Genomic DNA, 13,681 nt, shown 5'->3' with positions numbered 1-13,681 from the left:
GAGTCTGATGAATGTTGCTGCAGGGCCCTATGAAAGCACCAGGCCTTGCTGATTCCACTGCTGCCGCCTGTCCCCATTTCCTCCTCAAGAGGCAGGGCCAGGAGACACCTAGGCAGGAGGAGAGAGGAGCTCTGGGATCCTATCCTAGAACCGGTTTAATTCTTACACTGGGTGGAGCTAGACACCTCTACTGCACTGCGAGAAACAATACGCAATTTCCCAGTTGTGTATGACAACTGGCCAGCTTGCTTTGCTCCTCTGAGTCACATGCTGCCAGATCGCTCTGTGCAGCCGCATCTCTAGGTGCTAGCAACAACCTATCGAGGTGTCAGCAAGGAGAGCAAAGCACACAAAGCACACACAGGACATCGGCTCAGCATGGAGGCTGAAACAACCAGCCCTTGAACTGCACGTTCAACTCCCAGCAGGATTGGTTGAGCCCTTCACCCTTCATGGAATACAATTTGCCTATCTCAGTAGCTCACTCTGTGGGTTTCATCTGAATGAGACCAGCTCCCTTATGCCCCACACACGCAGCCAGAAACCCGTTGTTAGAATACGCATAGTCACATGCACAGAAATGTGAGGGCCTTTGCAATCCCCTTTACTCACGCAGTGGCACGTACTTCATGAGCAAAGAGCCAGCTAGATGCATCGCTGGGCATTAGCATGTCCAAGCAGTGCAACGGCACACACAGTCACAGTTACACGAGCAAATCAGGTGCACAAATGCACTCAACTGTATTTTACAAGAGCAAATCATTTCCAAAGGTCTGGCCCCTGGAGATCACCTGTCAATTTCCCCAAAGTGTGAGTCTGTCTCAGTGTATTTGGCCCCTGTGCTATAGTGAGGGGCACTAGGCCTGGATCGTTCACTGACTGCATTTATAAAGCCTTTTGAAACCACTTGCGACGCAAAGGGTGATGCGCAAATGCAAACCCACGGAGTCAGGAGGAGATGGAGGGTTTTTAAAGGCGAAAGCTCACTCCTCTCCTGCCGTGGGAAAGCGACAGACACTGTACTGATATATTTTTATAGATATGGGCCATCCCTAGACAGAGGCACAACGCCAAGTGCATGTTAGTGATATTATAAATCACCTCTCATTGGCTATCACTCCAGGTCCGCACAGACGCCTGCTCACACACTTTCCTCTCCTGGAAATGGTTCAAACTTTCTTTATCTTAATGAGGAATGAAATTGCACGAAAACAGCTCTGTGCCACCAGGACTCGCTGAGTAAACACCAGGCGAGGTCCTGGGGAAGTGGCTCTGCTGACAAAAACAGGCAGCACCATTAACCCAGCTTGTTTCCTTCTGGAGCGTGCAGCAGACCACTGTCCCTAAACTCTGCCAGCAAACTCGGCCGCTGCAATTTGCCACTGGTGCAGCCCTAACAGTGGGGGCAGTCGAGTACACAGCACTCAGGTGGTTTTATCTCCACTGAATAATATTAGATGAGCCAGCGGTAAAAATGCTTCCATCCTATTTACACCTCAGCTTCCCTCCTTGCTACTACGGGTGGAGCTGCTCTGGGGTGAATTGTGGCTACCAGGTTTGCAAGTGCAAGGAAGGAAATGCAGATGCTGGATGCCAACTGGGTATGGAGAAGCCATGAGCCTGGCTGAGAGAAGGGGCTCCTTCTAAAGGCACTGACACCTCCTGAACAGCTCGGGAGAACAGCCTACTGAGAGGCCATTTGGCTCCCACGCTGCTGAGCCATGCTGGGCCTACAGGATGTGGGTGTGAAAGCAGCACCTGTGTTGCTCAGAGTCTACCTGGCTCCTGCTGTTTGAGTCCCTGCCCCACACTGCCAACATCTCAGTCAGCACATGGCAGCTTAGGGGTGGGGGTGTGAATGGCTGGAGCCAAGGGACTCTGCAAGGTGCCATTTCCCTGCTGAACAGCCTTAGCGATAAAAGATACAAAGAAAAACAAAGCAGCTGAACAGACAGGGCAGGGCAGCAGAACAGGCTCTACGTTGAATGGGCTGCAGAGCCTTCCAGCTGGCATCCACAGCTAGAGCTTTAGCAGGGAGGGGCCAATCCTGGGACCCTGGCTCCTGCATTACTCTGGCAAACTCCCAGTCCCGTAAGTGGGGGTTGGGCTGAGTAAGGCCCTCAGGATTCAGGTGACAAGAGCACCAGGCCTTGTTCTAGCACTTTCCATGCAGAGAGCTCAAAACACTTTGGGTATGTGTACGCCTAAATCACTACAGCTGTGCCACTCCAGTGCGGACCCATCGATGCCAACAGGAAGAGTTCTCCTAATCCACTCTCATGAGAGACAGTAGCTAGGTTGACGGAAGAATCCTTCCAGAGACCTAACACTGTCTACATTGGGGATAAGGTCAGCATAGCTGCGTCTCTCGAGGGTATCCATTTTTCACACCCCTGAGAGATGAACATTCCCAGTATGGACCAGCCCTTTGTGTTAGGCTAGACAGGACTGGATTTAGCCTCATGACCCTGCCCTATGGGGAGGTGAGTCAGAATCACTAGCTCCATTTTACAGGAAGAAGGGGAAACTGAGGCACAAACGGGAAAGCGACATGTCCATAGTCACACAGCAAGTCAGTGGCAGACCTAGGAACAGAACTCAGCTCTCCTGGCTCCCCATCCACACGACATCCCATCCCAACACAGAGATGGCTCCCACAGGGAAGGAGGCCAGGCCTTGGCCCTTGGGGCTAGTGGTCTCTTCCACACTTACCTTTAAAAACTTGTACAGGAGGAACGTGAACCAATTCGTCAGCATCTTTTCAGCCACAGACTCCGTCCTGTAGGGAAGGCAGAGAGTAAGAGCATCACAACAGAGAAGTGGAGGTCTCCACTCTTTCCTGCAGTCTCCTCGGTCTCGGACCTTTTACTATTTCTCGTTTGCTTTACAGGTCATGTCCTGAAAGGCAGAAAACACAGAGCAAAGGGGCAGGAGGAGGCGGCAAGAGTCCTGGGGGTTGAGATGGCCCCCTTGGGAGTCAATCCTGGCGTGCCCCAGGGAGAACTCATTAGAGGAGAGCCCGCTTACCTGCAGGACTCAACCACAGGAATCCAGCCGGAGGGAGAAGCAGAGCTGACTCCATTCCCTGTCAGCATCACCTCAGTAGGGAGGAGACAGCAGGCAGGCTCCTGTCCCCAGGGGATCCTTGCAGCAATGCAAATAAGCCCCTGCTGTGCTCTGCCACACATTCCCTCCCTTCCTCCGTGGTAAGCCCCTCCCACCCACAGCTACATGAGATCTCTGGCCTGTTTTTCCAGGTGTCCCACTCTGGGGCTGGTCAGTTTCCTCTACAATCCTCCTTAACTGGGGAGCTTGATCTCGTAAATTTCACCCACTGGGGTTCATCTTAATGTCTTCAATGGGAGCAGAGCATTTGAGGCATCCAGTACGAATATTATAACAAATCCATGGCCATCTAGAACACTATATTTGTCACCAGGCTGCACACCTAGGCCATGCAGAACTTTGGAAACAGCTGGGGTACATGTCTGATCCTTCTGCTCCAGAACCTCAGGCCCCTGCCACTTGAGCTAAAGAAGAATCACCATAAGCTGGTAGTAATGCATGGCCTATGACACATGGTTGAGCAGACCTGATTTCAGCCAGTAAAGGACAGTGGCGCTCACACATTAGCCCATCCATTCTGCACAAACAATGCACCCTACATATGAACCAACTGGAAACTCAAGCTGTCTTCCATGTTCCTTTGGAGCACTGAACAAGGATCCTCGACCAGGAACAGGGGGGTTTACTCCCTAAGACCGGATCCCTGCTGGTGGAGTGGAAGTGGGCTGACTGTTGATCTTGGGTCCTTGCGTGGTACATGCCTGTTTCCCAGCAAGGTGAATGTGATGGAGAAGGAGTTTGGAGCAAACGTTGATGGAGCTGTCAGTCAGTGCTGGCATCACAAGGCGCTGAAACATTGAGACTGATAGATAAAGTGATGCTTATCAAACTTCAGGGGTGCAGCAGCTCTGTAAGCAGCCTCTTGCTTCTGGAAAGCTCGGTTCGAATCTGGATCACATCATGGGCAAAAACACTGGAGGACAGCAGGGACAGGGAGCGTAAAATTGTTTCCTATGCACCCTCAGGAATATCACAAAATCACCTAAAATTCCAGCACAGCTAGCCAGGTCTGGACAGCAAAGGGCCTGAACTGGAATAGTAGGGGCTGCAGGTCAGGCATGAGGCGGACCAATGGATCTGTGTGAAGGGGCCCAGGAGTGGAATAGCAGGGGATGATGTGGGTCAGGATTGAAGTGCACTGACAGAGCTGTGTGAGAAGCCTCGGTCTGCAATAAGAGAGGGTGCTACAGGCTGGCAGTGAGGTGGGGCAGGAATGGAATAGCAGCGAATGATGCAGGCCTGGATTGAGGTGAATCAGGCAGGCTGCATGGGAGAAACTTGCACAGTGTCTGCTTGCAACGTGCATGTCCCTGCACATGACAGGGCTCGCACCGTCCCCAAGATCAACGTTCTCTTTAACACATTCATTTCTTTAAAAGCCACTCACACTTTCTTAAAAAGAAAAAACCCAGACAGTTCCCATTGAAATTCTCTAGTTATGCTTTTTCGGCTGCTCCATCCATTAATCATCAGATCAGCTATTTTCAAATGCAGATGCTCACAAAAGCACAAGCCACACTAATGACCTCGAGAAGGTAACTGCCTTCCCGCTGCACCGGGGGAGCGAAGAGGAACACAGAAAAAAGCCTTTATTTAAAAAAAAAAAAAAAAAACCAACGCTTGGAGCCATGCAGACTCTGAGCCATATCCCCATGATACAAAGGAAGCGCCATGCGGGGAGGATGGGAAGGGAACAATTAATGATTACAGATTGTTTGGAGCAGATCACCTTTCCTAGTGTTAATTTCATCTGATCTGCTTTTGGTCAGTCCTGCCCCCACCTCAGCCTGCTCTGCATGTGAGAAGGAGAACGTATCATGGAAAAGAGGGAACCAGAGGATGAAAATGAAGAAGTTTAACAGACATCCGGCCCCAATCTTCCAGATTGTACAAGAGTTCCAGAATAGCCCCTCCTGTTCATTTCAAGTCAGCTTCTACCACCTCTCTCAGGAGATTGTTCCACAGTCCTGGTTACAAGCGGATGTTTGTATTTATCTGCGCTGTGGCCAGGTGCCACAGTCAGAGGGGATTATACAACAGTAAAATAACTAAACAACACATCTCCTCGGCCTGGTTAAAGTTAATGCTGTTATTCCTGATGTTCGATCCCACCCCCTGATCCACCAGCAGCCGACTACAAAGGCTGGAGGAGGAAGAGTGTGCGCCGGGAGGGCATGGGGACTGATGGAGATCGGTTCATTCCTTAAACATAACCACACAACAATTCAATGAGAGTAAAAAGAAAGGGATCAAGCTAGGACAGCTGTGGCCAGGACACCTCAATCCCGCCCTGCAGCAATCCTTGCTACTGAGGCCTGATCCCCACACTGCTCTCTGCCAGGACCCCTTGTGCCTGCCTGTCAGTTCCCCCTACAATTCCACTTGTGGGCCCCTCACAGCTCCTCTGATGCACCTCAATAAATCCAACACCTGCTGCATTAAATCCTCCACGCTGCTGAGGCCCTCTGAGAACACAAACTCCTCCTGTACCTGTGCAAGATGAGACAGAGGTGGCGAGGGCTGGGTCTGCTTTCCTCGCCGACCCTGGACCGCTGCCACGATTTGGAGGAGACGGCTGCCGGGGGCTCCCCAAGCCAGGGTCATTCACTCTCCTTTTACTGATATTGATTTGTTTGATTCTGGAGCTTTGCTTGGCGGCGGCTCCGCAATGCTCCAAGTGACACACAATCTGATCATCCGGCTTAAATATTTCAGTGAAACCAGCTGTCGTATGTAAATGGGAGAGCGATTGCGAGAGGGGAGGAGAAAGGCGGTGCGAGCAGAGTGCTGAGGAGGATGATAATGGCGAGATTGTGCAGAGAAAGGAAACGCACAAGGTCACATCCCCAGGTCAATGGCCAGAACTTGGTCCATGTGTCCTTCCCAGGCACCGTCTATCTGCACTCGGGGTGGACATTAAGGAGCACGGCACTCTCGGGAGGTCTGGGTCACCCCCATTTTACAGATGGGAAAAAGTGGCACAGAGAGGGGAAGCAGTCACCCAAAGAGAAAGAGACAGACAGGCGGTGGTTAGTAGAAGCCCTTTTGGGACCTTCCCATCCTGGTACTGTCAATGAAAAATCCCACTCTTTGGAAATTGAGCTCTACGCCCAATGAGCAGCAAGCCCCTAAGTGCCGTCCATGCAGAGGCCAGCAGACCTTGGAAATCCTGAGTACATACACACGTCTCCCCCTCGGCTTGGCTGGCAGACTGCGGGGTGAAGAATTACTGTCCAGCTCCCCTGCTCCCTTCTGATGGCAGGCTAATACCACGTCCTCTGGGCCACCCCCATCCTCCTCAAAGGCTCACACCAAGTCCAGGAAGAAGGTTCTGTGGCTGTCGTTGACTCCACAGGTCCCTTCTCCTGGAGCCCTCAGGTGCTGCGGTGCTGAGGAGAGGACAGCGTGGCAGGGGAAAGGCGAGCTCTAGGAAGAGGAAGAAAGCGGCGAGAGGACAGCGTGGCAGGAAAAAGGTGAGCTCTAGGAAGAGGAAGGAAGCAGGGAGAGGACAGCGTGGCGGGGGGAAAGGCGAGCTCTAGGAAGAGGAAGGAAGCGGGGAGAGGACAGTGTGGCGGGGGAAAGGCGAGCTCTAGGAAGAGGAAGGAAGCGGGGAGAGGACAGCGTGGCAGGAAAGGCGAGCTCTAGGAAGAGGAAGGAAGCGGAAAAAGCGTGGCGGGGGAAGGCGAGCTTCTAGGAAGAGGAAAGGAAGCAGGGACAAGGACAGCGTGGCGGGGAAAAGCGGCTCTAAAGAGGAAGGACGGGGACAGGACAGGTGCGGGGAAAGGCGAGCTCTAGGAAAGGAAAGGGAAGCGGGGACGGAACACGTGGCGGGGGGAAAGGCGAGCTCTAGGAAGAGGAAGGAAGCAGGGCGACAGCGTGGCGGGGGAAAGCTGAACTTATAGGAAGAGAAGACAAGGGGACAGGACAGGCGTGGCGGGGGAAAGCGAACTCTAGGAAAGGGAAGGAAGCGGGGACGGACAGCGTGGCGGGGGAAAGGAGCTCTAGGAAGAGAGGAAGCAGGGACAGGACCAGTGTGGCGGGGAAAGGCGAGGCCTAGGAAGAGGAAGGAAGCGGGACAGGGACAGCGTGGCCGGGGAAAGGCGAGCTCTAGGAAGAGGAAGGAAGCGGGACGAGGACAGCGTGGGGGGGATAAGGGAGCTCTAGAAGAGGAAAGGAATAGCGGGGACAGACAGCGTGGCGGAAAAGGCGAGCTCTAAGGAGAGGAGGAAGCGGGGACAGGACAGCGTGGCGGGGGAAAGGTGAGCTCTAGGAAGAGGAAGGAAGCAGGGACAGGACAGCGTGGCGGGGGAAAGGCGAGCTCTAGGAAGAGGAAGGAAGCGGGGAGAGGACAGCGTGGCAGGGGAAAGGCGAGCTCTAGGAAGAGGAAGGAAGCAGGGAGAGGATAGCGTGGCGGGGGAAAGGCGAGCTCTAGGAAGAGGAAGGAAGCGGGGAGAGGACAGCGTGGCGGGGGAAAGGCCAGGTGCTGCGATGATGTCATTTATTAATTGGTTTTGTTCTGCACTTGGTATATCTTTCAATATTCATCGGCCCGTGAGAGGAGAGCTCAGCTCTGTCATTAAGTATTGATGGGGCAGAGCAGACTCATGGTGGAGCTGGAAGGCTGCCGCCTGCTCGCACTCCCTTCCTGCTCCTGTCTCTGCCCTCTGCCAGACAGCTGCTTGTGAAAATCCACTTGCCTTGCATAACGCCCCCAGCTTGCCTGGTCATGTGGACAAGCCCTGAAGAGGCAAGGGGGAGGGTTTGCTGCCCAAGGAGACATGGGAAGGGACCAGCACATATGTTTGGTGGCAATCAACCAGGGAGTCAGCTACAGAGGCCATTGAGGTGAGGTAAAATACGGCTGAGAGTCTCACAAGTGGGGAGATGCTGACAGCCTAAGTAAAGGCCAGGAGCACCAGGTTGCTGAAAGGGGTGCTGGAAGGTGGTCCGGGGCACTGGAACGCCAGTGAGAATGGTGGAGGCCGGAAGGAGTGCTGGAACGCCGGCAGGAATGGCAGGGGCACGGGATGCTGGCTAGGGCACTGGAATGCCAGCAGGAATGGCAGGGTGCCAGAGGAAGCGCCGGAACGCCGGCAGGAATGGCAGGGTGCCGGAGGGAGCACTGGGATGCCGGCAGGATGGAGCTGGGAGCATCACTGCAGTGGTAGCAGCAGCCTGTGCTAGCTCACCATAGGTCTCCAACTCTACATAGCATCCCCAATGACGTGGAGTTTCCGTTGTCCAAGCAGCTGTTAGCCATGGATGAATTTGCCTTTAGTGCATGATGCCAACACCTCCCTCATTCATTCGACACCTTCTCACATAAGTCAAATGAGAAGCCCCAGAGTTAGCACTGGGGAAAGCATGGATGTGTTTTCCCTCCCTCATGCTAGCCAGGCACTGGGAGCCTCCTGGAGACAGAGGGCTCGGGCTCTGGCAGGGGAGGAAGCTCCATTCCTCACTCAACAGTGACCTCCCTCCATTTCCAAAAGCAGCAGCAATAACAGGCTTCCAGCTGAGTCCTGCCCAGTTCAGTCACCTCAGCTGACGGACAGTCAGCACCGAGACCCCAGCCGGGACAAGGAGGAAATGTCGCCCAGCCTCATGGCTCCCAGCCTCCACGCCAGGTGCACACTAACAGAAGGGAAGGCAGATAGGAAAGCACACACATCCCAGCTGGGCTCGCGGCTGCACCCAGGGCAGTCTGAGTCACAGATAACTCACACAGCCACAGATGGGTGGCACAGCACGCTGCTGAAAAACTAGGTGGGAAGCAACAAGTTACAGGTCCAATGTGTTGGTACTGCCAGTGGCTCCTGACACTGCAGCCTGCCATCTAACGTACATGTGGCCGGGGCCCTGCGCCAGCACCAATACAACACAGCACCGTCCAATGGCAGGCCTGAAGGGAATCCTGGCAAACTTCGAGCTGAGGAACCCACAGGTGCTGGACACCTGATACTGGCCAATTTAGGAAGTTTGAATTACTGCACTAGGAACCCAGCAGGGAAAAACACGTTGTCAAGGGAGTAGAAGAAATTGAGGGTTTCACTTCCAAGGAACAGCCTGGTAAGCTGAGAAAGCTCCATCTTCAGGACTGAAGGGTTCAATCTGACATCAAAGAACTGCGGAAAGCAACTGCTCGCAAATAGCTTCTAAATCCTTGGCTTAAAAACAAACCTGCAGTGTTCTCTAGGCACTGAAATAAAGCATGACTTCCGAGCACCCGACTATCTGTAACTCAGGGAGCCTTTCCGAAGGTCCCACATCCATCTCATTCAGGGAAATCTTTCTGAGTGAATCTCTCACACAGCCAAGGAAATGCTTTACACCAAGGGTCGTATCCATTGGATGCTGCCATCACTGCCACCAACTCAGCTGATGGAGAAGACACCTCATCACAAAAGGGGGGCACAGTGCACTTTCAATACATGCACAGGCATACACAGGGGTGAGGAGGCAGGAGCAGGGCAGCGGCTCACGTGCCAAACTGCTGTGCTCTCTGGAGTTTGACCACAAGGAACCACAGAACCACAGTCTAGAGCAGTGGACAGAACACCTCTGCTTTCAGACTGCAGAACAAGATGCTCTGATACACCACCATGGTCAATGGCATCAGCACTGATGCTGCCCCCTCACTGAGAAGTGTCTGTGGCGGGTGAGCAAGAATCACCACCAGAGGCACAGACACGGTGGGACTTTCAATGGAGTGTCGCACACCAGCGATGAAGATCATGGTGCACTTTTTGTACCGATAGCACGGGGTGGGGAGGCTCCATCAGAGCCCATGCGAAGCATGTATTTTAGACAGACACTCACCTCCGCAAGAGCAGCTTGGGATGGTTCTTACTCTCCAGGTTCTTCTCGATCAGGTCTGAGAGGAGCTGCTTCAGCACACCTGTGGCATACTCCATCTCCCCCTGCAGCGCTGTCATGATCAGGGAAGCCACGTTGCCCCGGTCCCTCATGGAGAAGCTGCGTTGCGCCTCCAAGGTGCGGATGAAGGTCAGCAAGAAATGCTTCTTGTTCAAGAGCTGCCCAAAGAGGCTCAAGGACTTCTCCACATTCGCCTGGACCTGAGGGGACAAAATAATCACCCTGAGTCAGACTTGGGGAGCAGACATGCTGGAGAAGGAAGGGAGACGGCACCTTGTTAGTGTCCTGGACTTACTCTCCTTCCCATCCTGTGCCTTAGCAATGTAGAGAGCTCAGAGAAGCAGATCTGACTTCATGGGCACTACCAGGCAGGCTGCATGGCAGAGGCACGGCAACCGGGGATCAAGGAATATAGGTATCGTCATACCAGATATAGCCAGTTGCCCATCTAGCTAGCACCCTGTCTCTAGCAGTGGCCAGTACTGGGTACTTCAGAGGAAGGGGAAAGAACCCCCCTAGTGAAAAATTCTGGACTAACCCTGTGGCGAACAGAGGACAGGTAAACAGAGGGCTTTTGCCTGAGAGTTTGCTTGGGGGGAGTTCCCAAAGAGGGTCTTTTTTTGCCTTTCAGGCTTCTGTGAGCAGTAAATACAACATCTGAAGAGGCTCTTAGAAGGAAGACGTTATGGATAGTGAGCGATCAGCTGTTGTGACCTGCACAGGATATGCCATGTTTGTCTTTCTCCCAGAGGATAGAAGCAACTTCGTCTGTAGGAAGTGCAAGCTGGTCTCCATATTGGAGGAGAAGGTTAAAGGACTAGAGATCCAAGTATCAACCCTGTGTTGCATCAGAGAAAAGGAAGATTTTCTGTACAGAAGTCAGCATTTGGTACTGCAGCACAGCATGCTGAAGAATCTGCGAGGGCAGAGCAGAAGGCGGAAGAAAATTGGTAGCATGTGACCTCCAGAAGAAGAAAGAGGAGAACCCATGTACGCCCAGTGCAAATAAAGGTAAGAAACCGTTTTCAGGCTCTCTGCACAGGCCCTACAGTGGATAATGGTTTGGAAGAGTCATTGGACAGACAGGATCAGAAGGAGACCCCATTGACTGGAAGGCATGGGATGCATTGTCCTAGGAATGGGAATTCCGTGACCACCACTCCCAAGAGAAGGAGACAGGTGGCGGTGGTCAGGGACTCCCTCCTAAGGGGGAAGGAGTCATCCATCTGCTGTCCAGACTGGGAAACTCGAGAAGCGTGCTGCTTGCCAGGAGCTAGAGTTCAGGATGTGATGGAATGTTTGCTGATCAAGCCCTCAGACCGCTACTCTTTCCTACTTCTCCATGTGGGCACCAATGATCCTGCCAAGAATGACCTTGAGCAGGTCACTGCAGACTATGTGGCTCTGGGAAGAAGGATAAAGGAGTTTGAGGTGCAAGTCACGTTCTCATCCATCCTCCCTGTTGAAGGAAAAGGCCCAGGTAGGGACCATCGAATTGTGGAGGTAAATGCGCGGTTGTGCAGGTGGTGTTGGAGAGAGGGCTTTGGATTCTCTGACCATGGGATGTTGTTCCAGGAAGAAGGATTGCTAGGAAGAGATGGAATCCACCCAACAAAGAAAGGGAAGAGCATTTTCGCAGGCAGGCTTGCTAACCTAGTGAGAAGGGCTTTAAACTAGGTTCACAAGGGGATGGTGACCTAAGCCCTGAGGGGAAGTGGGATATCGGGAGGAAACACAAGGAAGAGGATGTAACAGGGGAGGCCTCCTGATTCATACTGAAAAAAGTAGAGCAATTATCTTAGGTGCCTGTATCTTAGGCTAGTTATCTTAGGTGCCTGTACACGAACGTAGGAAGCCTGGGAAACAAGCAGCAAGAATTGGAAGTCCTGGTACAGTCAAGGAACTATGATGTGACTGGAATAACAGAGACTTGGTGGGATAACTCACATGACTGGAGCACTGGCATGGAAGGGTATAAACTGTTCAGGAAGGACAGGTGCGGGAGAAAAGGTGGAGGAGTTGCACTGTATGTAAGAGAGCAGTAAGATTGCTCAGAGCTGCAGTATGAAACTGGAGAAAAGCCTGTTGAGAGTCTTTGGGTTAAGTTTAGAGAAGAAAGCAACAAGGGTGATGTCATGGTGGGCATCTGCTGCACGCCACCAGACCAGGAGGATGAGGTAAACAAGCTGTCTTCGGACAACTAACAGAAGTTTCCAAATCACAGGCCCTGGTTCTCACGGGGGACTTCAATCACTCTGACATCTGCTGGGAGAGCAATACAGCAGTGCACAGACAATCCAGGAAGTTTTTGTAGAGTGTTGATGCAAGTGCTGGAGGAACCAACTAGGGGCCGTGCTCCTCTTGACCTGCTGCTCACAAACAGGGAAGAATTGTTTGGGGAAGTAGAAGTGGGTGGCAACCTGGGCAGCAATGACCATGAGACGGTCAAGTTCAGGATCCTAATAAAAGGAAGGAGGGCAGCAGAATCTTCTATGATTCTATTGGCAAGTGTCTTCCAAACCCCATCAGTCAGTGGTTGGCATACACCAGAAAGCATGAAGGTTATAGTCCTTTTAAGCAAAATGCAACTGTATCTAATATAAGCGAGGGTGCTTTCTCTATCAACAGGCATGTTTCATCTTTTCTTATTCCTGCTGAGCTTTTGTCCTCAAAGATACCTTGTGGCAATGAGTTCCACAGATCAAATATCCACTGTGTCAAAAAGGATTTCCTTTTGTCAGTTTTCAATTGGCTGCCTTCTAGTTCACTGACTGTCTTGTTGCCCTATCTAAGCACTACAGTAACACAAATTAATAATAATAATAATAATAAAGAGGAGCCTGATTTCTGTTCTCTCTGCCATTGCATCCTCTCTTATTATCTTATGTCTAAACTCAGCCTTTTTAATCTTTCCTTACAGGGAAGTCTCCCCAGGCCTCCAACTCTATCAGCCATCTTCTTCGGCTTTTATTTCTACTAGTTGGGAACTCAGAACTGCCCTTTTGTGTGTTACCCCCTTGCTATTATCTGCGCATAGTTTTCCTCATGTAATTCCACATAGCTACCCGGCTGTGCATGGCACATACTGTTCATGTGCGGGTGACAGTGCCTCTGGGCTCGGTGCAGGTTAATACAAACTGAGCATGCCATACAGCCTTCACGGCACAGCAGATAGCTCCCTTAGATTAAATTAACTCTTATGTGTCCTCCGTATGAACAGCCTGAGGCACCATCCCTCTAGACTGATACCCCTCACCTCTCCAACACATCACCTGGTGCTGCCAGGCTCCAGACAGAGTACATCCAGCCTCCAATGAGGTAGGGCTTGAGGGAGGGTGGGGTTTGTAAGAGCGAAAACAAAAGAGTTAAAAAACACAGGGAACCTAGAAGATCCTCCTCCAGCTGTTGCTCAAGGTACGAAGAGGGGAAGTGCTATCGGACAACACCGGACAGCCTTGCCCCTACATTCACTATGCCCCTGGGAGCCAATATGTCCTTGCAGAGGTCACTACTGGGAACCTGTTTCTTCGACACACGCTCTGTATTAGTGACTGGCCACAGGCCACCTCTCTGCCCAGTGGAGTAAGGCTGTTTGAGCAGCAGCGAAGCACTGCCTGAGTGGAGAACAAGAAGAGCCTATCTGCAAAGAGATGCCTTCAGGGCAGTTGAGATGGCTAGA

General features: G+C 52.2%; 1 protein-coding gene across 2 annotated transcripts in view; it reads right to left on the bottom strand.

Moving 5' to 3' along the window:
- PLXNA1 (plexin A1) overlaps positions 1 to 13,681 on the bottom strand; it is a 284,958-nt gene that overhangs the window by 38,441 nt on the left and 232,836 nt on the right. For both annotated transcript variants that reach the window (XM_032784344.2, XM_032784347.2), the window contains 2 exons: positions 9,946 to 10,202; positions 2,713 to 2,779 (listed from right to left, as the gene is read on the bottom strand). In XM_032784344.2, coding sequence (XP_032640235.1) covers positions 2,713 to 2,779; positions 9,946 to 10,202 — 324 coding nt within the window. The remainder of the gene's footprint in view (positions 1 to 2,712; positions 2,780 to 9,945; positions 10,203 to 13,681) is intronic.

The sequence above is a fragment of the Chelonoidis abingdonii genome, chromosome 17 (assembly GCF_003597395.2).
Source record: "Chelonoidis abingdonii isolate Lonesome George chromosome 17, CheloAbing_2.0, whole genome shotgun sequence".
Classification (NCBI taxonomy): Eukaryota; Metazoa; Chordata; order Testudines; family Testudinidae; genus Chelonoidis; species Chelonoidis abingdonii.
Note: the sequence above shows the minus strand (reverse complement) of the source record. Positions and strands in the feature narration are given on the sequence as shown.